At 42.3% G+C, this 23,625-nt stretch overlaps 1 protein-coding gene across 2 annotated transcripts in view; it reads right to left on the reverse strand.

Annotated features, from left to right (window-relative positions):
• Positions 1-1,584: 1,584 nt before the first annotated feature.
• Positions 1,585-23,625, reverse strand: part of ELAVL1 (ELAV like RNA binding protein 1) — a 29,003-nt gene continuing 6,962 nt past the window's right edge. For both annotated transcript variants that reach the window (XM_058163689.1, XM_058163690.1), the window contains 5 exons: positions 22,145-22,334; positions 20,326-20,429; positions 17,922-18,075; positions 14,993-15,218; positions 1,585-8,121 (listed from right to left, as the gene is read on the reverse strand). In XM_058163689.1, coding sequence (XP_058019672.1) covers positions 7,797-8,121; positions 14,993-15,218; positions 17,922-18,075; positions 20,326-20,429; positions 22,145-22,316 — 981 coding nt within the window. In that variant the 5' untranslated portion in view covers positions 22,317-22,334 and the 3' untranslated portion in view covers positions 1,585-7,796. The remainder of the gene's footprint in view (positions 8,122-14,992; positions 15,219-17,921; positions 18,076-20,325; positions 20,430-22,144; positions 22,335-23,625) is intronic.

Below are 23,625 nucleotides of genomic sequence, written 5' to 3' on the forward strand. Positions count from 1 at the left end.
CATTCATGTGATCAAAATCCAGACGGTTCACATTTGTGACGGGGTCGTGTAATCCCCTTTTGTGACCTCCTGACAAGCAAAGTCAATGAGGGAAGCCAGATTCACTTAACAGACTTAACAACTTCAATGGTTCGCTTAAGCCAGAAAGGTCATAAAATGGGGCAAAACTCACTTAACAACTGTCTTGCTTAGCAGCAGAAATGTTGGGCTCAAGTTAAGGACTTTATCTGGAATAAATCTGCTTTCAGCAAACACAGAGAAACTGAACAAAGATGACAATGTGTAAAAAAAAAAAAAAATTGGTGCACTGGCTGCATTTGTTAAATTTTCCGCCGACAGCAGTTTATCTATCTTATCAAATTTCTACACCATCCATCTGACTTGGGTGACTAGTTGATATATACAGAACCGGAGGCCCAATAAGGGACATTTTTGTGGATGATGGAAAAGACTAGTTTATTTTCTTTTAACGACACTGGAATTCCTCGCATCAGAGTGGAGTCAGGGGTGACTGAATGCAGCTGAGTGTTTACTGTCCGGATACCTTTCCTGATGCCTACATGGAGTTCACAGCAGATATTCTCTCTTTGCCCCAACAGAAATAATTATCTGACGCTACGGAGGATCGGACTCACAGTCTCCTGATTGTGAGGCGTGAGCTCCACCACTAGGCCACCATGCCACTCGATGGGAAAGGCTGTCAAGTCCTTTTCAAAATTTCATGTTACACTTTTAATTAAAAAAAAAAAATTAGGCAAGAGGCATACAAATGTTCGGATACCTAATTCCTTCTGTTGCTACCTAACACTGAAGTGGTTTTCTGAACAGATTTGTTAAAAAGAACATGGAAGGAAAAAAAAAAAAGGAAAGCAGCACAGCATATCTTGAAATAAAACACCGAACCATAAATTCTGTTTAGGAAAAAGGGGATAATTCCAAACAGCCAGAAATATCCGTAAACATCTAAGACTTGAGCCACATCCTTTCCCGAGACTCGGAGTACACTTGCCTGACTCCCAAAAAAAAAAAAAAAAAGTCTCAACAAACTGACATATTATTAAATGATGGTCACTGGTCTGCTTGCCATCCTGTGGGAGTGTAATAGCAGCCTATCAAGAAGCTCAGGCTTGTGGCTTTAAACAAGAGGACTGAGGGCAAATTGATGGCGAGAGCATAGTAGAAATTAATCCCAAAGCAGTGGTCAAATGAAATGTCCATCCAATAACACTGGCAGTGCTCCTCAACAGCAAGTGGGAAAATATCTCAAATGTCCACCAGAAATTTCTAGTGACAAAGAGAACACGAAGCCCCCAACGCCTCCCACACTGGTCCCACCACATCGTTCAACAGCACTCGAGAGAGAGAGAGAGAGAGAGATGCTGCCGCCCATGGCGCCTAATGCGCTTCCCATGCGTTCCCCCTCCCGAGGCCCAATCTGGTCCCTTGACGAAGCTGTTCTGAGTTTGCCGTATGTGAACTGAGAAGTTTGTGGATTGGCCAAGCAAGAGGCCTCGGCCATTACATCTGAAAACAGCAGGCACTCAAAAGACACAAGGGGATTCAACGGCAGTGGACACATCAGGATAGCAGCGTCATACTTTATTTAAAGTAAACCCATGTTAAAAACAAAGTTAAAATGAAAAAAGTGGTACCTGAAAAATAAATTATTTTGATATAAAACAAAATCAATAACTTAAAAACACGCTAAATATACAAAAAAAGTTTGTCTTAAGCATATATACTGTACAGTACGGGGAAACCGATAAAAGCCTTCCGTTGCACAGACGGACGGCTTTATAAAAACAAAAAGAAAAAAAGGGGAGGAAAAAAAAAAGTTAAACACCAGTTAAAAGGGTAGCCAAGCAAGACTAAAGAGGTGGGGGGGGGCGTTATTTGTATCCTACTGAAGCTACGGACAAACTCCCACTTGGTGAGACGGCACCGGTCCTGCCAGAAGTGTGGAGCAAAGAAAATGTGCCTCAATGTTTCCCTTCAATTCTTCTGAAATGGTCTCGTGAAAAAGAGGGTCCCTTTGTTGTGAAGTGATTGAAATTTTTTTTTTAAAAAAAGAGCAAAACTGTGCAGAGTTTTAACTTGTTTGCAGGACTCAGGATACAATTAAGCAAAGAGAGACGTGGTGGGCAGTTATACTGTCATGAGGGTTTTGCTACCGTCTGACAAAAATAAGAGAAATTTCAGTTCATACTACATAATTTTTTTTTAAAAAAAAATCCCATCTTGCCCTCCCAAGAAAACCCACCCACCCCCCATAAAAATGCCAGCAAATCTGCCTTGGGAAGCAGACTGTGGGAAGGGGAGGGGAAAGGGAGGGGGGGAAGGGAACCGAGCAGATTCAACACTATGTGATGCTGGGTGTCCCCACTGAACTGTGTTGCCTGTTTATTTTTAAACCATGCACTGGGAAAATAACATAACTAACTTATTCTCAACCTGGATAACTCCGTTAGACAAGAATGCTACAAATAACCAGCCAAACAGTATAACGTTATCTGATTTTAAATTTAAAAAAATTGGAATTGAACTAAAATAGCCACTGATTGTTATAACCTGCACATTACAACAAACACCCTCTTAACTATATATATATATTTATATATATATAAAGGAAATAGAATACAGATCAGAAAACTCATGAACTTTCAAATGCAAGGGAGAAGAAAGCTCCACACTTCTATTTTACCAAATGTAATTTTTTTAAGAACTGAATTTTTGTGACACCCTAACTTTGCCACAAGCGCATTCTCTTGAAATTTTTTTTGTTCCTTCAAGGGGATTCTCAAGTTAAGTAGAGTTTGTTTCAGACAGCTGTCATCACAGAAACACAGCCAAGAACTAAATGTTTTGTAGAAAAATTATTTAATTTGGGGGGGAGGATGTATAACTCTCCTCTCTTGAAAACAAAAATAAGGTGCATTTGTTCATTTAAAAAAAAAAATTATGCAAAGGAACTTCCTCTTTGGAGAACTGATGGGCTAGCTTATGAGAGAGAGAGAGAGAGGGCTGTTTAAGCAAGGACACATCCTGAATTATAGCAAGCATGAAATTTGCTGCCAATCCTTTCTCCCTAAATTGTGTTTAATACACTGGAAAACAAAACGGCCCACATTTAATATCAGAATGCATAATTCTCAGCAAATTTACTTCTAGTGAAAAGGGAGGCATTTATCCTCACCAAGCAGTGGATAGGTCAGTATAAGAACTGCCACATTTACTCATTGAGATGAGTAATAGATTTAAATCCATTAAACCAGAGGTCTTCAAACTTAGCAGCTTTAAGACTTGTGGACTTTAACTCCCAGAATTCTCCAGCCAGCATAGGAGTTGAAGTCCACAAATCTTAAAGCTGCCAAGTTTGAAGACCCCTGCATTAAGCATTTGGGTGAAGGGGAACAATCCTAGATTATTATTTAAAATAATAATAATAACCCAAGTAATTTTGGATTCTGACAAATTGCAAAATTATTTCCGCAATGTAAATAGGCAATCATTTCTCCCTCTCCACAAAAGTGAAATAAAAATCTAATCAGAATTTTTAAAAAAACAAAACAAAAATTGAAGCCTACTTGTATCCTATCAAGAAGATATACATTTGTAGGTAAAGCTTAAAGAACAGAGAAAAAAAAAGACATCCAGCCTAATCCATATAAAAGGGCTTGCACTGCTAACTTAAAAGTATAAAAAAAAAAGTTTGTCACGTGAATAGCCTTTTCCTGCCAACTTTGTTGAATTTTTTGGCACACAACCGTAAAGAAGGTATATGGATGAAGCAGAGTTGTTCACTACCCTAGCAGACTTTGGCAATTCTCTGGAATATGGTAAATTTTCCGTGTATTGCCTTTAGCCTAGAATATGTCTTAGTAGGGTACCATAAACTGTCCAATACCAGCAAGAAGGATTACTTCCTTCCCTTACCGTCACCTCGAACTAACCTAAAAAAACCAAACCCCATTTTCATATTATACATACTTTATGCATATTCCTGTTTTGCCTTTTCCCAGATTGGTGAAAGATCCAAACTCCTTATTGAAAACAACTTTTGAGAGTAGGCGACAAAAGCCATCTTATTAGAAAATCCCTTATTTCGCTCAGAAGCCAGAGAAACGTCAAGAGAAAGAGAACTATCAAACCCATTACCAAAAGCCCCTTAGATGGTCTTTTTAAGAAACTGACTTAATTCCTTCCAAAGGCTTTTTTTTTTAATCATGATCCACTAAAACTGGAATTTTAAAAGGAATGCAGCAAGAGAGAATGGTTGGTCCCAGAGTGGTCAAGGATCTCGTGCTTTGACTCTCAGTGATGAAAACAAGAGTCCTTTTAAATCACCTGTAAAAATGTTTTAATAAGTTCTTGTCCCATCTTAGCAGGAATCCACCTCTACCTCTCCCGGAGCTAAATCGGAGCGCAAGACTGAGAGAAAATGCAAGACTGGTGAATCCAAGCGAGAAGAGCTGGAGAAATAGTAAAAACCCGTAGAACAGACACCAATGCTACTGGTTGTATTGGCCCGAAGAAATCTTAGTTTCTTCTTATGAAAACTGGAGAAACCAATCTGACAGATTAGCTGAGGTGAGCTTGACTGGACAGCTGACCAAGGAGCGGAGAAAATAGCCATGACAGGAAAAAGAAGTACCTACACCCACCGTTCCAGCACAGAGGGCAGGTTATTCCCACAACTGGCATTCACAGAGGTAACAGAAGCCTATGAACATCTGTAATGTGCCCTCAATTAGTTCCTCAGTTGGGAACTACAATGGTGTATCACATCTGGAAGGTGTTACAGGCCACGTGGTGGAAGCTGCCTTTAAAATGAGAATGAAGAACTATAAAAGGAGTGAACGGGCGCTGTAAAAGAAATGCTTTCTGAACAAGGTTTCAAATGCTTTATACTCTTCATCGACATATCTGTAACCAAGACTCCTTTCGGTCATTAAAAAAATAATCGGAGGAACGTTCTATGAAACTGCCAAAAAAAAAAAAAGATGAGACCTCACACTATGTCAAAGAATCATCCAATAGAAAAAGATCGCAGAGATGAATATAATAAGGGGAAATTTATTTCAGGAGCCCGGAATCCCCAGGTTATTTCTTCTGAAATAAATAAATTTGCACAGCAGTTCGAAGCAACCGATCTTTTCAAAATGGCAGCTGGCCCGTAATTCCCAATGACTGGAAAGAGATTTTAAAACATGGTAGTACCAGGTTAGTTCCAACTGGAATGTCAAGGTTTACATGACGTTAATTCAACCGAAAAGAGTTAGAAAGACGAACAGTTCTCCTTGCCACGGAAAAGACTGGCTTGGCTCAAGGAGCAAGGTGAATCAACATTGCAAATGACAAGGAAAGTAAACCTGCCACGCTCTGGTGTAAACGTGATCGTTCCAAACTAAAATCACACGCCAAAACACATACACACACACACACCTCGAGGCTTTCCAGGAATTAAGATTTTAGAAGAACCACAAAGCAAAAGGCAGCATCTCTAAACAAGGTTTTCTGAACTATTGTCACAAATCACTTGACAACACAAAACGTGATGGCAGCTAGGGCAGCAGTGACTTCAAAAAAAAAAAAAAAAAAAGACCATCTATTTATTTTTTTAAAAAAAAATAATAACAACTAGGTCTACATATATAATCTTGGGGCCAAGAACCCTGCTTGTAAAAGGGATCCATCCACCCTGATGGTTTAATTCTTAAAAATAAAGGTGCAACTGAAATCATGAAAGCAAAGCAGAGATTTCCGGAATGGCGTTTCTACGCCCAAGAGACTCGAGATCAGGGGGGGGGGGCGGTCACCACGGCCCGGTGCCTTTGCACGGGGAGGGGGCACATTTCCTCCAGTCACACAAAGAAGAGGGAAGGTTGTGTGTCGCTCAGACACGCACAGCCGTGCTGTGAGAGGGATTGCAAGGCAAGCCACCCACTGTCGCAGTTTTCACCGATGGGTCTTTTACCTGCAAGGACGGTGTGTCACGTGTTATTTCAGCTGCTGGGGAGATTTCGACAGACTTCTCTTAAGTCTCAGTAAGTGTCCCAAGTTCTAGATTTTGAGAACCGGTTGAAAGATAAGGTGGCCAGAAAGTAACTTCCATCAACAGAAAGAGATCACAATATCGCAGATCCAAAACGGGATCGGCCCTGCCTCTCAGCCGACGTAAGCAGGAGAGATCCGCAAAGGTTGCAACAGGTTTAAAGTGGGTTTTTAGAATTAGGATAAGGTTTCTCTTCGCCCAAAGGTTTGGTTTATAAATCTTACGGATCTAGCCAACCGTGTATATTATGGAATATCCAGTTTAAGCTGTAAATTTTGTCTGGGCCACTTAGTAACTCTCATCATGTTGGTTGAAAATGATTGCAAATGTGTTAATTTCTGATCACCTACCAATCGGTTGATTTTAAAATCTCCAAATGATTCTTATTCGGAAAAGTCATCGTTCAGGTTGGGTACTGTGAAACATGGTGAGGGGGGAGAAAAATTAAAACAACAAACCAAAACAAAATTTCAGCAAAACCAAATCAAATTTAATTGGTCTTAAATGCAAAAGTAAAAACAAACAAAAACACAAAAAAGCAAAAGAAAATTAACAGAAAACAGAACTCAAAAGTTTCAAGGCAGCCTGAAGAAAACGTTGGGGATTAATTAAAACATTTAAGTCTACCAAAAAAAAAAAAATTGTCATCTTAAACTTGCAAGTTTGAATGTACCTTTCTGCTGAGCGTTTCAAATATGTAAAGCTATTTGTCAAAACAAATTCAACTATTAAAATATGAAAAAAAAATCCTAGTAATTATTAGAAGGGATGCAAAAAATTATGATGCTCAAATGTTTGTAAGATCTTCACAAGCGAACTCTAAGAACTCGGTTATTCCAACTAAAATATGTGAGAGGAGATTAATGTTAAATCTTGCCACATTTGTTTTACCAGAAAGCAAATGCACAAAAATATGCTAATTGGAACTAAGAATTCGGAGAAGGTGGCAATATTGGAAACTGGAGTTTCTTTTTTTTCCCTTTCTTTTACTCTGAAATCACCCCAGAGTTTCTCAAAACTCTTTGGTCCTTTTTGTGGAATTTGGGCTTTTAATTGGGCGGGGGGGGACACACACACATAAAAAGGTGTTGTTTTTTTCAGTTTGGGTTTTGCCTACAGCGGTCAAAGTTGTTACCCAGGGGTAGTATTTCATATTCTCCAGACTTCCCTTAAGTCATTTTTCAGCCATAAGTTAATTTTTCACTAGCAAATTTCTTGACACAAGGAGATGTTGCTATTAACTAAGAGCATTGCTCAAAAGTACTGGGGTTAACAGGATTTTTGGCTGATGCCCTGCCTTAGCGAACTCTCTATTCAGTGAAATGAACAGCAGTCTCTTAAGGAAGCAGATGGTTCACTGGCACCGGGTGCAAATGGTTTTATCCATTGAGATTTTGGGGGGGGGGGTTCAAAGGGGAGTTTGCGAACAGGACTACTTCGAAAGGAACTTTAAAAAAACCCCACCAAGAATAGAACCATTATGGGACTTTTAAAAACCCAAAACATTTGAACATGTTGGTGGCATCCCAGAGTATAAAACCCACTCTCTTTTTTCCCCCCCAACTTTCCGTTTAAACTAAAGACAAACAACTTTCTGAAAATTGGCGCAAAAAAAAAAAAAGGAAATGAGTTGTACACTAACCAAAAAAAAAAAAAAAAAGGCTCAAACTTTTTTCGTCACTCGATTATCTATTCCATACAAAAAAAAAAAGAAAAAAGAAAAAAAAAAGCCACGAGAGCGAAGTTATTTGTGGGACTTGTTGGTTTTGAAGGAAACCTGCAAGATTTTGTCCCCCAGCCGGTAGCCGTTAAGACTCGCTATGGCCATGGCGGCGTCTTCATAGTTTGTCATTGTCACAAAGCCAAAGCCTTTACACTTGTTGGTGTTGAAGTCACGGATGACTTTCACATTAGTCACCGCGCCAAAGGGGCCAAACATCTGCCAGAGGATTCCCTCATCGGCATCTTGGCCGAGGTTGTAGATGAAGATACACCAGCCCGAAGAGGAGTTTCCTGGGACATTTACACCAGAAAGCCCACTCATGTGATCTACACCCATGGGAGAGAACCTAGCAAATAAAAAGCACACAATAGTTCATGTAAACAAAACAAAACAACAAAACAAAACAAAAAAAGAAGTCAGTTCAATCAAGCAAAAAACTCAAACAGGGCTCAAAGATTTTTTTTAAAAAACACCGGGGGGTGGGGTGGGAGAAAGTGTGTGTGGAACCCGGTGGGTCATCTGAACAGGGTCGTCCACGGAGAAGGGAGTGTCTCTCTCGTCTCACTGCCCTGGGCAGGACCAATAAGTTAAAAGGCAGCAGGCAGGGCACCATTTTTGGGAGGGGAGGGGAGGGGGGAAGGGACAGGGGGAACCAAGGCTGGGTCAACCTTCCTAGGCTAGTTCCCACTTCACCAGATGTGTGAAGGAGTGCTGCCCCGCCCCCTCTCCCATTGGCTGAAGAACCTGAAAATGGGGGGTGGGTGGGAAAGGGGAGCAGGAGAGGAAAGTAAGAGGCAGGCTGTGGTCAGAAAGCTGAGAGAGAGAGAGAGAGAGAGAGAAAATCAGCAGCCGTTGTGGGACTGAGTCACAACTTACACACGAAGGAAGAGGCAGCTCTTCCCAGCAAGGAGGGCCACTGCTGATTTTTTTGGGGGGGTGGGGAGCTTTCTAGCTAAATTAGGCTCATTTAATACAAGTAATATGAAAGGATACCACACACGAAAAACCCCACAGCTCTTTCTGGGGTGGGTTTCTTTCTTCATCATCATCTTTTCATGACCCCATAATCCCTTGCGGGGTGGAGTCTGGGCAACTGAATGGAGCTGAGTGTTCTTACTGGCCAGATGCCCTTCGTGTCGCCACGGCGGAGTTTTGTTCAGCAGATAATATTCTCATCGTGCCCAGAGAGAGAAATATCTGCCTCTACCTAGGATCGAACTCACAGCCTCCTGATTGTGAGGCAAAAGCTCCACCGGCCACTTGTGGGTTTCTTTCATAATACAGGTATTAAATTTGCCTAACGTCACTTCTTGTAACAAAGACCACAGCTGCAGAGATCACTTCTACATCAGGAGTGGCAAAATTAGGTAAGATGCTGCTTAATCCCAATTCCTAGCGGGTGGAAAACAAAAAGTTATCAAAAAAAAAAAAAAGAAGAGAAAGAAAAGAAAAAAACCAATGGAAGTTGGGGTCCAAGATCATCTAGAAGTCCCTCGCTCCACTTGGGAGACCGTCGGGGTCGCGACACCAGCCCTTCCTAGCACCTGGCAAAGTGGGCTCTACTCCACGGAAGCTTGTGCCACGTTAAATAAGGTTAGCCTCTCTCTGGTGCCACGTACATTTCTCTGCTGCTTGCCCACCAGCAAGGTTTAAAATCTCCTCCAAAGAGTCTGTGAAGGCGGAGATGATCTACCAGGAATGTCTCCTGCACAGGGTCCACGTGAACTGAACAAAGACAGGATAAATGCCTTGCCCATGTCAAGCCAGGACTCTTCCTCCAGGGCCATAGCTGGAGACCAGGCCTCCTGCATTCAGATCCTCAGTGCCAGGAGCACGGACAGGGCACATTGAAGAGTTGGCTTCTTTCGGAGGGGGGGGGGGGGCTTGGCTGGCAATGACAGTACTGAGCCGGGCGACATTTGGGTTCAAAGCACTTGGTGGGAGATGAGACAGGCAGGGAGGACTGGCAAGAGGAGAGAGATGCTGGCAGACCAGGCATGGGGGCCCTACTTCCTTCCCACTCCCCACCGGCCACCAATCCCGTTGTTCTCCCACCCAATCCTAACCACCCGAGGAAGAGTCGTTCCCAGGACGCTGTGTGGCCCATCAAGGATTCTCCCCGCTGCCCCTAAACCCAGATTGTCATTTTTCCCTCCCGTTGATCTAGGAGAACGAAGTATCACACTGCTTTCTCCCCTGGCATCGGCTTACGTGCCTCAAAATGACTGCGATGGGGCAGAATCTCAAACTCAGAGAGACCCAGGAAGGTTCAGGGGGCATGAGGGGGGGACCCTTCTGTTCAGGTGGGAAGAGACTGCTTTTCTGACGGACAAAATAATGGCCTGGTTGATGAAGCAGAACCAGAGGGGTCAGGAGCCGAGTTACTGGCTGCTATTGATCCGAAATGACACTCCATTTTTCCATGGGGAATCTACGGGCTGCCTTCTCCCTCTGCTTGGGAGAGTCAGCATGTTTAATTGTCCGACTGAATTGTCATTCGAGGGGCAGCAGGCCTACGCAAGGTGACCATCTATGAAGAACCTCTTTTGAAGTCAGTCCATTTCCCCCACCACCACGTGGTCTGGAAAATTGCAAGGAAGGCAGCCTGGTTCACTTTCCTTCTCCTCTCTTCTATGTCCTATTTAGGGGTTAATCTTGGCTTTTCCGTGACATCCACAGCAGCCAATTGTTCTTAGTGGAACAAGGGGAGAGAGGTGGCCATGTCTCCCTAAAACTCGGGGTCCCAGGGGGCTAAGGATTCACACGTACATTCTTCCCAATTCAGCCAGCTCAGGGAAGCTTTCAAGCTACCCCCCCCCCAAAAAAAAGCTGACCCCCCCACACACTTTCTGCTTGTGTTTCTCTATCTTGGCAACTTTAAGATGGGTAGACTTCAAACCCAAAATTCTCCAGCTAGTATGTGGGAGTTGGAAGTCCATTCATTTTAAGGTTGCAAGGTTGAAACAACACTAACGAAAAGGGACTAGCTGCATGTGTAGAGATCGTTCAGGATCCTTCAAACCACATTGACCTTCCCTTTAAAAGTCACTTTAACTTGGGGACAGGGGTATTCTCACCTTCCACGGAAGAAGCCGAGTACAGGCAGATAGAAGCATATTATTTATTTAACAAGTGACAAGAATTCTAAGACAAGAATTCTAAAAGAAACCCATCCTGATGCCAACACAACTTCAGGAGGCTGGCAATTTTTTAAAGAGACATGCAAGGTTTTTCACGGGCAGGAACTCTCTAGAAGGAATTTACAGTTAAGATTGCATGAAGATGAGTGAGGAGACGTGAAAAGTGAGAAAAACGAAACAGAAAAAGCACATTAAGAGTGGAATAAGAGATCCAAAACTAGAAAAGCAGTAAATTAAAGAGACAGGCCATTTTCATGAGAGGGATGGAGTTTGTGTGTGTGTGTGTGTGTGTATGCGCACACATACACATACATGCATACACACACACATATATATATATATATCTACACACACAGCCTAGGGAATTAAGTGTCACTTATCCATATAAAATCATGAAAGAAAAATAGAAGAGGATGTCAACAGGACTTTAGAACAATTAGAACAATTAATAAGTGGAACGACTTGCCTTCAGAAGTTGTGAATGCTCCAACACTGGAAATTTTAAAGAAAATGTTGGATAACCATCTGACTGAGATGGTGTAGGGTTTCCTGCCTGGGCAGGGGGTTGGACTAGAAGGCCTCCAAGGTCCCTTCCAACTCTGATGTTATGTTATGACTTTCAAGAAAGAGGGGATACACTAAACAAAGCAAGCACCAGAGCTTTTACTATGGAATTTGTAATATTACAAATACAATTTCTCAATAAAGACTGTTATTAAGTCCTTAAGGGACGAACTAGCCACTAACTTTGTTTTGCTTTAAAAACTACAAGCTACTAATTAAATGGCAGCTTGGTAGCACTCTCATTTCTGTTCTAATCTAAATTTTTCTAGAGCGATTGCTTAAAATTCTAATTGTTACCGACTTGATTATTATTCTCAACAGAAGTCATTAATGAGATGGCACTTAACTAATCCTCAGCTTATTATTTTCATCCCACTGAGGAATTTAGGGAAATATTTTATTAGTGAGTTTTTGATTTACCGGTTGAGGATTAGCAACGACAAAGTTGTTGGGGTTTGCATTTTTAGCAGAGGAAAAAGGGGTACCAGTCATATTTGTTTGCTTCTGTGGACCAAAGGCAATGGCACCTAGAAATATAAGGTTCTGATTTAGCTTAGTGACTGGCCAGCTTGTGTTTGCCGCTTTTCTCTCCTTCCCAGTCTCGCCAGTATGCAGCTTCGCTCGAAGGCAGAATGAGAAGGGAAATTTTCCATGCTGGAAACCCTAAAAAAGATACTTTAGAAAGAGAAGAGTAGCATGCCAGCTAGGAGCTTGATATGCTCATCTCTTCCTGGGTTATCCAGGAAAGAGCTAGCCATGATCTGGCTTATTGGGGGGGGGGGGGGGCGGCAGGACCATCTCTTCGTCCAGCCTTCTGCAGAAAAGACAGATGCAACATGAATTTAAATAGCTCATCAGTCAGAATGCGGGAGTTGTTTGCAAGATTGAAAACTAAAATAAAACTTCTGAAACTAATCTGGAATTAATATGGGAAGCACGTAGGGGCAATCAATACTTTTATGTGAATCTGACTTTACATTTGGAAAGAAAATCCTAAATATTATGGGCGTCCTTGCTCTAACCTGCTATCGAACTGGAGAGTTTAGGAATAAAATCATTGGCATTTGCAGGGCAATTTTAAAAATACCTCTGCTTGTTCGGCGGGTGAAACAAGGCCTGAAATTATTATTTTTTTTGCAGCTATTAAAAAAAGGGTGATTTGAGAATGTACATGCTTTAACGGACTGGCATGCATGCTCCCAAACCCCTGTATTATTAATCCAGAACTGAGTTCAGAAGGATGGATTATGCAGTGCGGGGATGCAAATACAATTCACGCCATCTCTCCATTCTATTTTTAAGATCAAAATAACTCTTGAAAGACGGTAAGTCAGCCTGTTTTAAACGTTTTGCCCCCTCTGTACCTTTTTTCTGCCAGCTAGGAATCTTTTCTCTCTCTCTGGTTAAAAAAAAAAAGAGGAGGAGGAGGAAGGAGGAGATGGAAAATAGAAAGAATGGGCTGTAAAGCCAAAGGTGGGTGGGTGGGTGGGATGAGGGAAAGATAGGTTGGAAGGAAAGAAGGAAGGAGAAAGAGAGGAAGGAAAGGGAGGGAGGGAGGAAATTGGGAAATATGTAAACAATTCTATAACACGGCTTGGTTTAAATCCTTCTGCTGATTTACGATTATTGTGTTTTGTCCAACAATGGCAAAGGAGGGAGGGAGGGAGAACTGTGTGTTTTTCAATAGCAATAGCTGAGCAGATTGGTTCTTTCACTTTCTAATGAAGTCACACAGGTTAAGTTTCACACACACACAAGCATTTGTTGCACACAACTTTCGGGGCTCTTATTCGGACACTAATCCACAAAGGTAAATGTACAAATTTGAGAATCTTAAAAAGACAACGACAGATCTTAATTCCTTTGCAAAGGCCACTGTCAAATACAGCTGTCAGGACCTGGGGATTGATTGGTGGCTTTAACGGGAATGACATCTGGGTCTATTTAATGGTTTTCAGTTTTGTGACGTGCTGAAACTATTCCATGGCTTTCACTAGTTCATAATTTGCATTTTTTTTCTAGTTCTATAAACCACTTGAAGCAATTATTTTTTAAGTCAGAAAAGCAGTGTAAGGAGAGTTTTTCCCGAAGAAAAAAAGAAAAAAAAAACCAATAAGAGGGAACCCCTTGGTATAATTGCTCTGGCTATTTTAGATTTGGGGGAAGAGAGAGGGTTTTAAGTGCTGGACTCACGCAATTTGAAAAACCAATTTTTGCAATGAATACCATGTCACCGTTGTTTTTTTTTCCAGAAAGTTTAAAATCTTATATTTTTAACACACTGTTATGAAGCATCAGATCAGACAGACAAATTTTCAATCTTTATTAATAGGGGAAAGAGGATCTGAAGGGCTTTTTAATTCTCTATTTAAATGAAACTCTATGAGGAAAGAAAAAAAAACCAATAAGAGGGAACCCCTTGGTATAATTGCTCTGGCTATTTTAGATTTGGGGGAAGAGAGAGGGTTTTAAGTGCTGGACTCACGCAATTTGAAAAACCAATTTTTGCAATGAATACCATGTCACCGTTTTTTTTTTTCCAGAAAGTTTAAAATCTTATATTTTTAACACACTGTTATGAAGCATCAGATCAGACAGACAAATTTTCAATCTTTATTAATAGGGGAAAGAGGATCTGAAGGGCTTTTTAATTCTCTATTTAAATGAAACTCTATGAGGAAAAAAAAAAGAGAGAAAGAAAGTGAGAAGAATAAAAAATAATCTGAGAGAACAGAAGATAAAAAGAAGAAAAATAATAATAAGAACAGATATGGACATCCACAATGATTACTGACATACTTGGGGAGGGGGGGATACATATTCATTTGGGGTCGAAAACACTCCACTGCCATTAAGTAGGAAAGAAAACTGTTTCAGAGCTTTCTAAAATTATACAGAATGTGCTTAAAAATCTAATGGAAGAAGTTGGAGGTGCAATTGGGACCGAGCTGATGGGTTCCACGTGAACTGTCAAGAAATATCGGGAGAGAGTTGGTTAAAGTAAAAAAGCAGAAATCACTAAATACAAATTTACACAGACTGCTATTGCCATCCCTTCACAAGGCTGTTCTCTGGTGGAGCCTAGGAGCTATGGTGGAATTAATAACAGGATGCCCTGCTATTTCCATTAACCCATTCGGATGATTGGGCTGGGTGAAAGGGGAGGCGGGGGGGGGGGGATGGGAAAACCAGCAGCATCCCCTCCCTCAAAAATGGGGCTTTTGCAAATCAGTCATTGGAACACAAACTCATCACACAGAATTAGCCCTAGTACTGTGGGATGGGGAATGTTTATTTAAGCCAGGGGTTTTTTTCTCCTTCCGCTGACCTATCTATTGAAAGACTCGATGCTGTGTCTGAGAATGAACAGCAATGACTTCAAAAAAACAAAAAAACAAAGAGCAGAAGCAGCGGAGAGAGAGAGAAAGAGAGAGAAAGAGAGGGAGGGAGGGAGGGAGGGAGAGAGGGAAGAATAGTACAGACCTCTGGATTATTTCGTTCTTCCTAACCTACCTGAATCTTTGGGCTTGGTGATGGACAGGCCCCCCAAACCGTCTAGCTGGGGAGTGGTAGAGCTGTGACAGGAGGGCCACGTTTTTGTTCTGGTTTGGGTTGGCGGCGAACTTCACCGTGATGGGTTCGGAGGAGCCCGGCGGCTTGTGGCCATTGAAGTTTGAAATGGCTTCTTCAGCTTCCGATCTCTTGTCAAACCGGATGAAAGCAACCCCACGGGACAAGCCTTGAAGTCAAAGAGGAGAAAAAAAAACGTGTGTGTGTGTGTGTGTGTGAAGGATCGGGAGGAGAAAAAAAACATATATATATATATATACACATACATACATTCATATACATACATATATATGTGAAGGATCGTTTTCCTGCCTGGGCCAGACTGCACAACTAGAAGCCACTAGGTGGTTTACCAGGAAAGTGGGAAGCAATGTCAGGAGACGTCACGAAGCCCCATGGACTTCAGAAGTTGTCTGAAATGGTCTAGGGCAGTGGTTCCCAACCAGTGTGCCGCGGCACTAAGGGGTGCCGTGAGATCTTTTGAGGGTGCCGGGAACTTTTGAGCTACGGAGATTTTAAATATCTATTTCCTTATAAGGGTGCCGGGAACTTTTGAAAGGCTTTCCAAGGGTGCCTCAAACAAGAAAAGGTTGTGCCTCAAACAAGAAAAGGTTGGGAACCACTGGTCTAGGGTTTCTGGCCTGACCACCTCCAAGCTCCCTCCCAACTCTGTTGTTCTGTTCTGTTGTTATTCTATTCCATTCCATTCCATGCTCTATTCTATTTCATTCCATTCCATTTATTCCATTCCACATTTTCTATTCTATTCTATTCTTTCGAATTCTATTTCTATTCTATTCTTCTATTCTATTCCATATTCCTATTCTATTCTATTCCATATTCCTATTCTATTCCATATTCTAGACTATTCCTATTCTTATTCTAATATTAATATTAAGGGCAAAAATAGCTTGGCTTCAGTCTCAGTAGAGTAGAAGGCCCAACCTTGCTGAGTTGATCAGGTTTAAGATTGAAATATTTAGAAGGCTCCCAGAATTGAGAGTTGATCTGCATCAAGAAAAAGTGGGATCTTATTTTTTTTTTCATCCTGAATTAAACTAGTAATTGAAAACCCTCTTTTGGGGATACTGGGAGTTGGGTTCCAATCTACCATCGCTTGCTGCGGCCGAGCCATCCTAATGACAGGTAGCGCTTGACTTACAACCACAATTGAGCCCAAAATTGGTGTTGCTAAGTGAAACAGTTGTTAGGGAAGAGCCTACAGAGCCAGGAGTTCGATCCTGACCGGCTCAAAGTTGACTCGGCCTTCCATCTTTCTGAATTCCGTAAAATGAGGACGCAGATGGTTGGGGGGCAAGATGCAAATAAGGCCAACTCTGTAAACCGCTTAGACAGGGCTGCAAAACACTGTGGGGCAGTACATAAGTCTAAGTGCTATTGCTATGTGAATTTTGTTCCATTTTATGACCTTTCTTTCCCACGGTTCTTAAGCGAATCACTTGCAGTGATTAAATGAGTAACACAGTTGCTAAGTGGATCTGGCTTCCCCATGGACTTGGCATGTCGGAAGATCGCAAAATGGGATCGCGTGACCCCCGGGACGCGGCAATCGTCGTAAATACCAATTTTTTATTTTTTATTTGCATTTATATCCCGCCTTTCTCCGAAGACTCAGGGCGGCTTACACTATGTTAGCAATAGTCTTCATTCTATTTGTATATTATATACAAAGTCAACTTTTATTGTCCCCCCAACAATCTGGGTCCTCATTTTACCTCCCTTAGAAAGGATGGAAGGCTGAGTCAACCTTGGGCCTGGTGGGACTCGAACCTGCAGTAATTGCAAATCAGTTGCCCAGTGCTTGAATTTTGATCACATGACCATGGGGATGCCGTAATGGTCGTTATAAGTCAGGGGTATTTTTTAGCAACGTCGTAACTTCAAACAGCCGCTAAATGAACTTTTAAATTGAGGACTACCTATACCCAAATGTTATTCAAAAAGGGGGAAAATAATTATCAGTAGGTATACTTTAAGAGCCATGGTGGCGCAGTGGTTAGAATGTGGTACTGCCAACTATTGGCGGTTTGGCAGTCCGAGTCTCACCAGCTCAAGGTTGACTCAGCCTTCCATCCTTCTTTCTGAGGACCCAGATTGTTGAGGGGACCATAGGCTGACTCTGTAAACCCCTTAGAGAGGGATGTAAAAGCCCTGTGAAGCGGTATATAAGTCTAGGTGCTACTGCTATTCTCTTCCACTCCCTCCTTCCCTCTCTCCTTCCTTTGCACCCTTTTCCTTCTTTCCTTTCCTTCCCTTTACTCTCCTTCCTTCCCTTCTTTTTCTCTTTTTCTTTCTCTCCTGCTCCCTCCATCTCCCATTTCCCTTCTCTTTTCTCTCCCTCTTCTTTCCTCTCCCTCCTTTTTCTCTTTTACTTTCTCTTCCTTCCTTTCTTTCTCTTGTAAAGAGCCGTGGTGGCTCAGTGGTCAGAATGCAGGATTGCAGGCTAACTCTGCCGACTGCCAGGGGTTTGATCCTGATTGACTCAAGGTTGACTCAGCTATCCGTCCTTCCGAGGTCAGTAAAATAAGGACCCGGATTGTTGGGGTGGGGCAGCAATATGCTGATTCTGTAAACTGCTTAGAGAAGGCTGTAAAAGCACTTTGGAGCTGTATATAAATCTAAAGTGCTATTGCTATTTAAATTGTTTCCCAACTTGGCCAATTTAAGAAGGGTGGTTTTCAGTCTCCCTAGCTGGGGAATTCTGGGAGTTGAAGCCCACCCCTCTTAAAATGGCCAAGTTTGAGAAACACTGCTGCGGGAGGACCCCCCACCCCACCCCTTGGACAATTTCTGAAGTAGATCAACAGGCAGCCAAGTGGGTGGGAGACTGCACTGCTTCTGGCTCACACACCTGTAGTCTGATCAACCAGCACGCGCGAGTTGATAATGCGTCCGAACCGTGAAAACATGTCTTCGACGTCCTTCTGAGTCATTGTCCGTGGCAGCCCACTTATGTATAAATTTGCATCTTTAATCACCTCAGAGCTTGGCCGAGCGTACGACACCTTCGAAAGAAAAAAATAATGGAAAAGCACATGGTGAATTCATACAGCTGAAACACCCAAAGAAATTTCTGGGATTTGGTAAACATACCTGGTCATGCCTGAAAAACACTTCAAATCAATAAAAGATCCAAGTAGCTTATCCAAGAGATTGGATAACAATTTGTCTGGAATGGTTTAGGGTTTCCTGCCTAAGCAGGGGGTTGGACTAGAAGACCTCCAAGGTCCCTTCTATTCCATTCCATTCCATTCCTATATTCTCTTCTCTTGTCTTCTATTTCTCTCCTCTTCCTTTCCCTTCCCCTCCCCACCCCTCTTCCCATTCTCTTTTCTATTCCATTCTAATTCTACTCTAAGTCTGCACTACTATTGATCTTCTCATCGTTCCCATCACCCATCTCCTCCCACTTATGACTGTATGACTGTAACCTTGTTGCTGGTATCCTTATGATTTATATTGACTGTTTCCTAATATGATTTGATTGCTTATTTGTTCCCTATGACTCTCATTAAGTGTTGTACCTTATGATTCTTGACGAATGTAGTATCTATTCTTTTATGTACACTGAGAGCGTATGCACCAAGATTAATTCCTTGTATGTCCAATCACACTTGGCCAATAAAGAATTCTACTCTATTCTAATTCTAATTCTCTTCTACTCTACTGTATTCTTCATTCCAATGTTCTCGTCTGTCTCAAAAGTGCTTTTTCAAAAGCCAACTGGACTGGGTTTTTTTCCCTCAAGAAAGAAGGGGGTTCGCTTCTCATCCAAAAAGCTTCATCAGTTCTTCACCACTGTCAGTACTAACTCCTTTCATCCCTCCCATCATCCAGTCAGAATGGATGAAGCTTCTTGGATGGGAAGTGAAACATCTTCCTCCTCCTCTAGGGGAAAAAAATAACATTTTGAAAAAAACGCATTTCGGACAAGTGTGACTTGGGTGACTGAGAATCTCCTTAGCTGCCACAAGCAATGCAGAGAGATTGTGCTGAAGTTTGTGCTTTTACTCGCTTCTGTTCCCAAAAGTGTTCGAATCCTAATTTTTCACCAAAAATTCTGCCCGTTGCACTTTCCTCGGCGAATAAAATTGTTTTGCCAAACCCAAGAGCAAATACAACATAACAGGAATGGAAAAAGCAGCTTTGTCTTTCATGTGCAAGTTACCTGGTGGAGCAAAATGCTTCAGCAGTTCTGAACAGCAGGACTCCAGGAGAATTTGGCACCTGCTGGAATCACATACTATGCCAGCCCACTCCAGCCTGAGGCCTCCCACATAATGAGACGCTGAACATTTTGTAACGTTTTCAGCTCACAGGACCTTGCAGGAGAGGCGCTAAGCAGTGAGGCAGAAGACCAGCCCTCTGCAAGGACAGCTTAACTCACAAACCTGCAACTCCATGAAGTATCCAAATGTTACAGTCCTCAGTTGGGCTTTCCAGAGCTGAAGAATGCCAGCTTTGAAGGGGACAAGGGGCTCATTCATAGGGGTGTGGCAGGTGGCCAGATGATTCCAGTGGCAAAGCCAGGGCAGCTGGATTGCTCAGACCGGAGGCTGCCTCCTTCCTGATTCTCCGAAGGGAGGGTCTGCACCATCCCCTGGGGAGCCACGAGACAGAAGGGGAAGGGAGCCAAACCCAACTCACAGTCACCCAGGGGATAAAATATGCTTTTATTTTTTATCACTCTTTGCCCTGAAAGCCCTCAAGCTGCTCAGGGAGGGGAAGGAAGGAAGGAAAATGAGGGAGGAAAATAGAGGGAAAAAGGGATGGATGGATGGATGGATGGATGGAAAAAGGGAGGGAGGGAGGCTTAATATATCTGAAATGTGTCAGCTATGGAAAGCTGGACAAAACCATTACTAAGATATCTTAACAACTAGCTGGGCTATTTAAAAAACAATAAAAACCTATCAAATGCCAACTACTATCTAAGGAGAGACATTTCTTCTTACAGTCATACAAATGTCTCACATAGGGGGATTGGCCTCCCCAGGGCAGAATTCACTAAAGATCAAGGACAGGTAATGTCATCTTCATCATCATCATCATCATCATCATTTATCTGATGGATGAAACTCTGGCCTTAATATATTTCTTCGCATCCGCTCAAGGAGGGAAGGAACGGTCTGCAGAGAAACTGATGGGACAGGTGCCACTCAGAAGGAAGAAGGGCAGCAACCACCGGGCCTAGGCAAAACTAGGGAGGAGGAGCAAGGCTTGCAAGCCTAGCCATCGTTCCAGACGTTTTTTACCTTGATGGTTTTAGACTGGAGTCTCAGGCCATTCAACGTGTTTATCGCTCTTTCAGCGTCTTTCGCGGTCACGTAATTCACAAAACCATAACCCAAGCTGTGTCCTGTAGGGAAAAAGTCTTTTTTAAAATTCTTTTCAGAAAGGCAACCGGGGGGGGGGGGGGGGGGAGAAAGGAGATGACCCACCCTTCCATCATTCTCCGAAATGAAAATTCCACATTTTAAAATAAAATAGGCTTTATAAGGGAAAATATAAATATGAAGCATAAACGGCTGCCAATAAAGGAAAATATTTGTAGCTCAGGGTTGAAACGAGGGAATCCTTGGTGCTCTCTGAGGCTTGGTGGTTTTCTTGCAGACGTTTCATGACCTGACTAGGTAACATCATCAATGCTAGTGTTAGTAGTATTGATGATGTTACCTAGTTTGGATTGTGAGACGTCTGCAAGAAAACTACCAAGCACAGAGAGCACCAAGGACCCCTCTTAAATGGCTACGTTTGCACTCTGGAGACTGGGATGTACTCAAACACGCTGATAAGCTTCTCCTTTGTATACTTACGAATCTGATATTTATTTCAAAAGCTTCTGCTTCTTCAGTGAGCTCTATATTGGGGGGCGGGGGGGGAAGGAGGGGGTTAAATCCACCAGTGCCCTAGGAATTGCAAAAGCTCTTTCAAGGCCCATCAAAGCTTTAGTAGATCACAGCAAATCAGGGTGCTTTTGGAGTAAAAATCTATTTAAAGATAGTTTTCTATTTAAGAGACATTAATAATTTAGTTTATTCAGAGTAAAAAGGAGCTTAGTTATGTCGCATGAAGCTGTGTATCTTCCGCAATATTGGGACTGCCGGTGAGTCAGCAGCAGGTCAGAGGAGGAGCCGCTGCAGGACAGAGATGGCCGTTGCTCTCTAAAAATTATGATTTAAATCAACTTAATTTAAATCAAGCCTTTTTATTAGTGATTTAAATCGGGATTTAAATCAGGATTTAAATCAAATTGATTTAAATCAAATCCACCCTGCAGCAAATTTTAATTCTGCTTCAGAAAAGACCTTTTACTTATAAACATGGACTTCTTTTGAAAGTTAATACAGAGTTTTAAAAGTGGGCTGCCATCCAGTGGCACTGAGTGTGATTTAGGATACAAAGGACTGGCACCACCATTCTCTGGATCTTTTTTTAAAAAAAAAACACACCTCAGAACGGTCAAATCCATTCTTCAACAACTGTGTCAGAAACCAGGAGGCATGACATGCCATACAGAATGCCTTAACATTCAGCCACACATCAGGCTGTCACCAGTGTATAGGTAAGGGAGGCATATCATTAACTGCTGAATTGTAATTTTGAATCAAGAGGAACAAATGTTTTTTTTTTTCCCTTAGCAAAAAAAAAAATTTGTTCTCCTGTCTCATTGACAAGCAAGATTTCAGAAAGTCCTTGACTTACAACAGTTTTTTCAGTGACCGTTCGAAGTTACAGTGGCACTGAAAAAAGTGACTTATGACCATTTTTCACACTTGTGACCATTCAGCATGCCCGTGGTCGTACGATCAAAATTCAAACGCTTGGCAATTGACTCGTATTTATGATGGTTGTGGTGTTCCGGGGTCATGCGATCCCCTTTTATGACCTCGCGACAAGCAAACTCAATGAGGAAACCAGAATCCCTGAACAACCAGCTTACTAGCTTAACAATGGCAGTGATTCGGCAGAGCAACATTTACTGAACAACAGTCTCGCTTAGTGACAGAAATGTGGGGCTCAATTGTCATCATGAGTTGAGGACTGGGCTGTATTGAAAGAGGGATTTCTTACCTGCCACTTTGTCACGAATAAGCTTGGCGGATTCGACCTCCCCTATGCTGCTAAAGAGGCTCCGCAACTCGTCCTGGGTCATGTTCTGAGGAAGGTAGTTCACGATTAAATTTGTCCTTCCAATATCGTCCCTGCAGTCGTCGGCCATGTGATCCTCATAACCATTAGACATCTTCACGAGAGATGAAACCTGTCAAAAGGCAACCGCATTGCTCGGTTCCGCATTTTTATGCTTCAAGAGAAAGGCAAAACGACATCGAATACAGCGCTCTCTAAAGCTACCTATCCCCTCAGGTACATCTATAATAGCACTTAGCATAAGCACTTAAAACTTAGATACCGCTTCACAGCCCTCTCTAAGTAGTTCACAGGGTCAGCAAGTTGTCCCCAACAATCTGGGTCCGGAAGGAAGGATGGAAGGCTGAGTCAACCTGGAGCTGGTCAGGATCAAACTGCTGGCAGCAAGTAGTGAGTTAGCCTGCAATACTGCATTCTGACCACTGTGTCACCAGGGCTCCTCCCTCCTTCCTCTCTCCCTCCCTCTGGAAGTTGAAGTCCACAGGTCTTATAGTTACCAAGGTTGGACAACCTCTGCTCTAGACAAGTCAACAACAGATGCCCAAACACAGCTCTGTCCTCAGTACAAAGCCCAGCCTACAACTAGCTGGATCTGTGTGTGCCAGCCACACAAGAGCCTACTCAAAAGCAGATTCTTCCTTCTTCCTCCGGATACACTTGAATGACATCACAATTTAACACAAATGTATGTCTATGGAGGACACTTACAGTGAAACTGCTAGTGGACCCAAAGATTTTGAACTAGTCCACAGACTCTTCTTAGGAGCCAATCACTAAACTGCTATTTTCTATTTCAGTGGTTCCCAACCTTTTCTTGTTTGAGGCACAACCTTTTCTTGTTTGAGGCACCCTTGGAAAGCCTTTCAAAAGTTCCCGGCACCCTTATAAGGAAATAGATATTTAAAATCTCCGTAGCTCAAAAGTTCCCGGCACCCTCAAAAGATCTCACGGCACCCCTTAGTGCCGCGGCACACTGGTTGGGAACCACTGTTCTATTTTCACACACACACACACACACACACACACATAGAAGGAAGGAGTAAGGCCGTAGTGTTTAAACAAGAATTTTCAGCAAGAACGTGCTCCACCATGGTGGGAGTCATACCCTGCCCTTTCCATTCCGCACACGTACGCTACGGAACCAATGCTAATTGACATAAATTTTCCCAGGGACAAAAGCTTGTTTCATGGCCAGTGGTGAGAAAAAAGGAAGTAAAATCCACTGGGGGTGACAGTGGACAAAATACATGTCTAAGTTAAATAGAAAAGGCCTTTTAGCAAGGGAACTATAGCACTCTTCCACAGTTGAATTTTTTTTTGAAAAGTCTGGTGTATTATTTCCACATAATAATTACACAGAAAGTTCATCTTTAATAACCCTGCCTATTACAAGAGCCTGACCG

The sequence above is a fragment of the Ahaetulla prasina genome, chromosome 1 (assembly GCF_028640845.1).
Source record: "Ahaetulla prasina isolate Xishuangbanna chromosome 1, ASM2864084v1, whole genome shotgun sequence".
Lineage (NCBI taxonomy): Eukaryota > Metazoa > Chordata > Lepidosauria > Squamata > Colubridae > Ahaetulla > Ahaetulla prasina.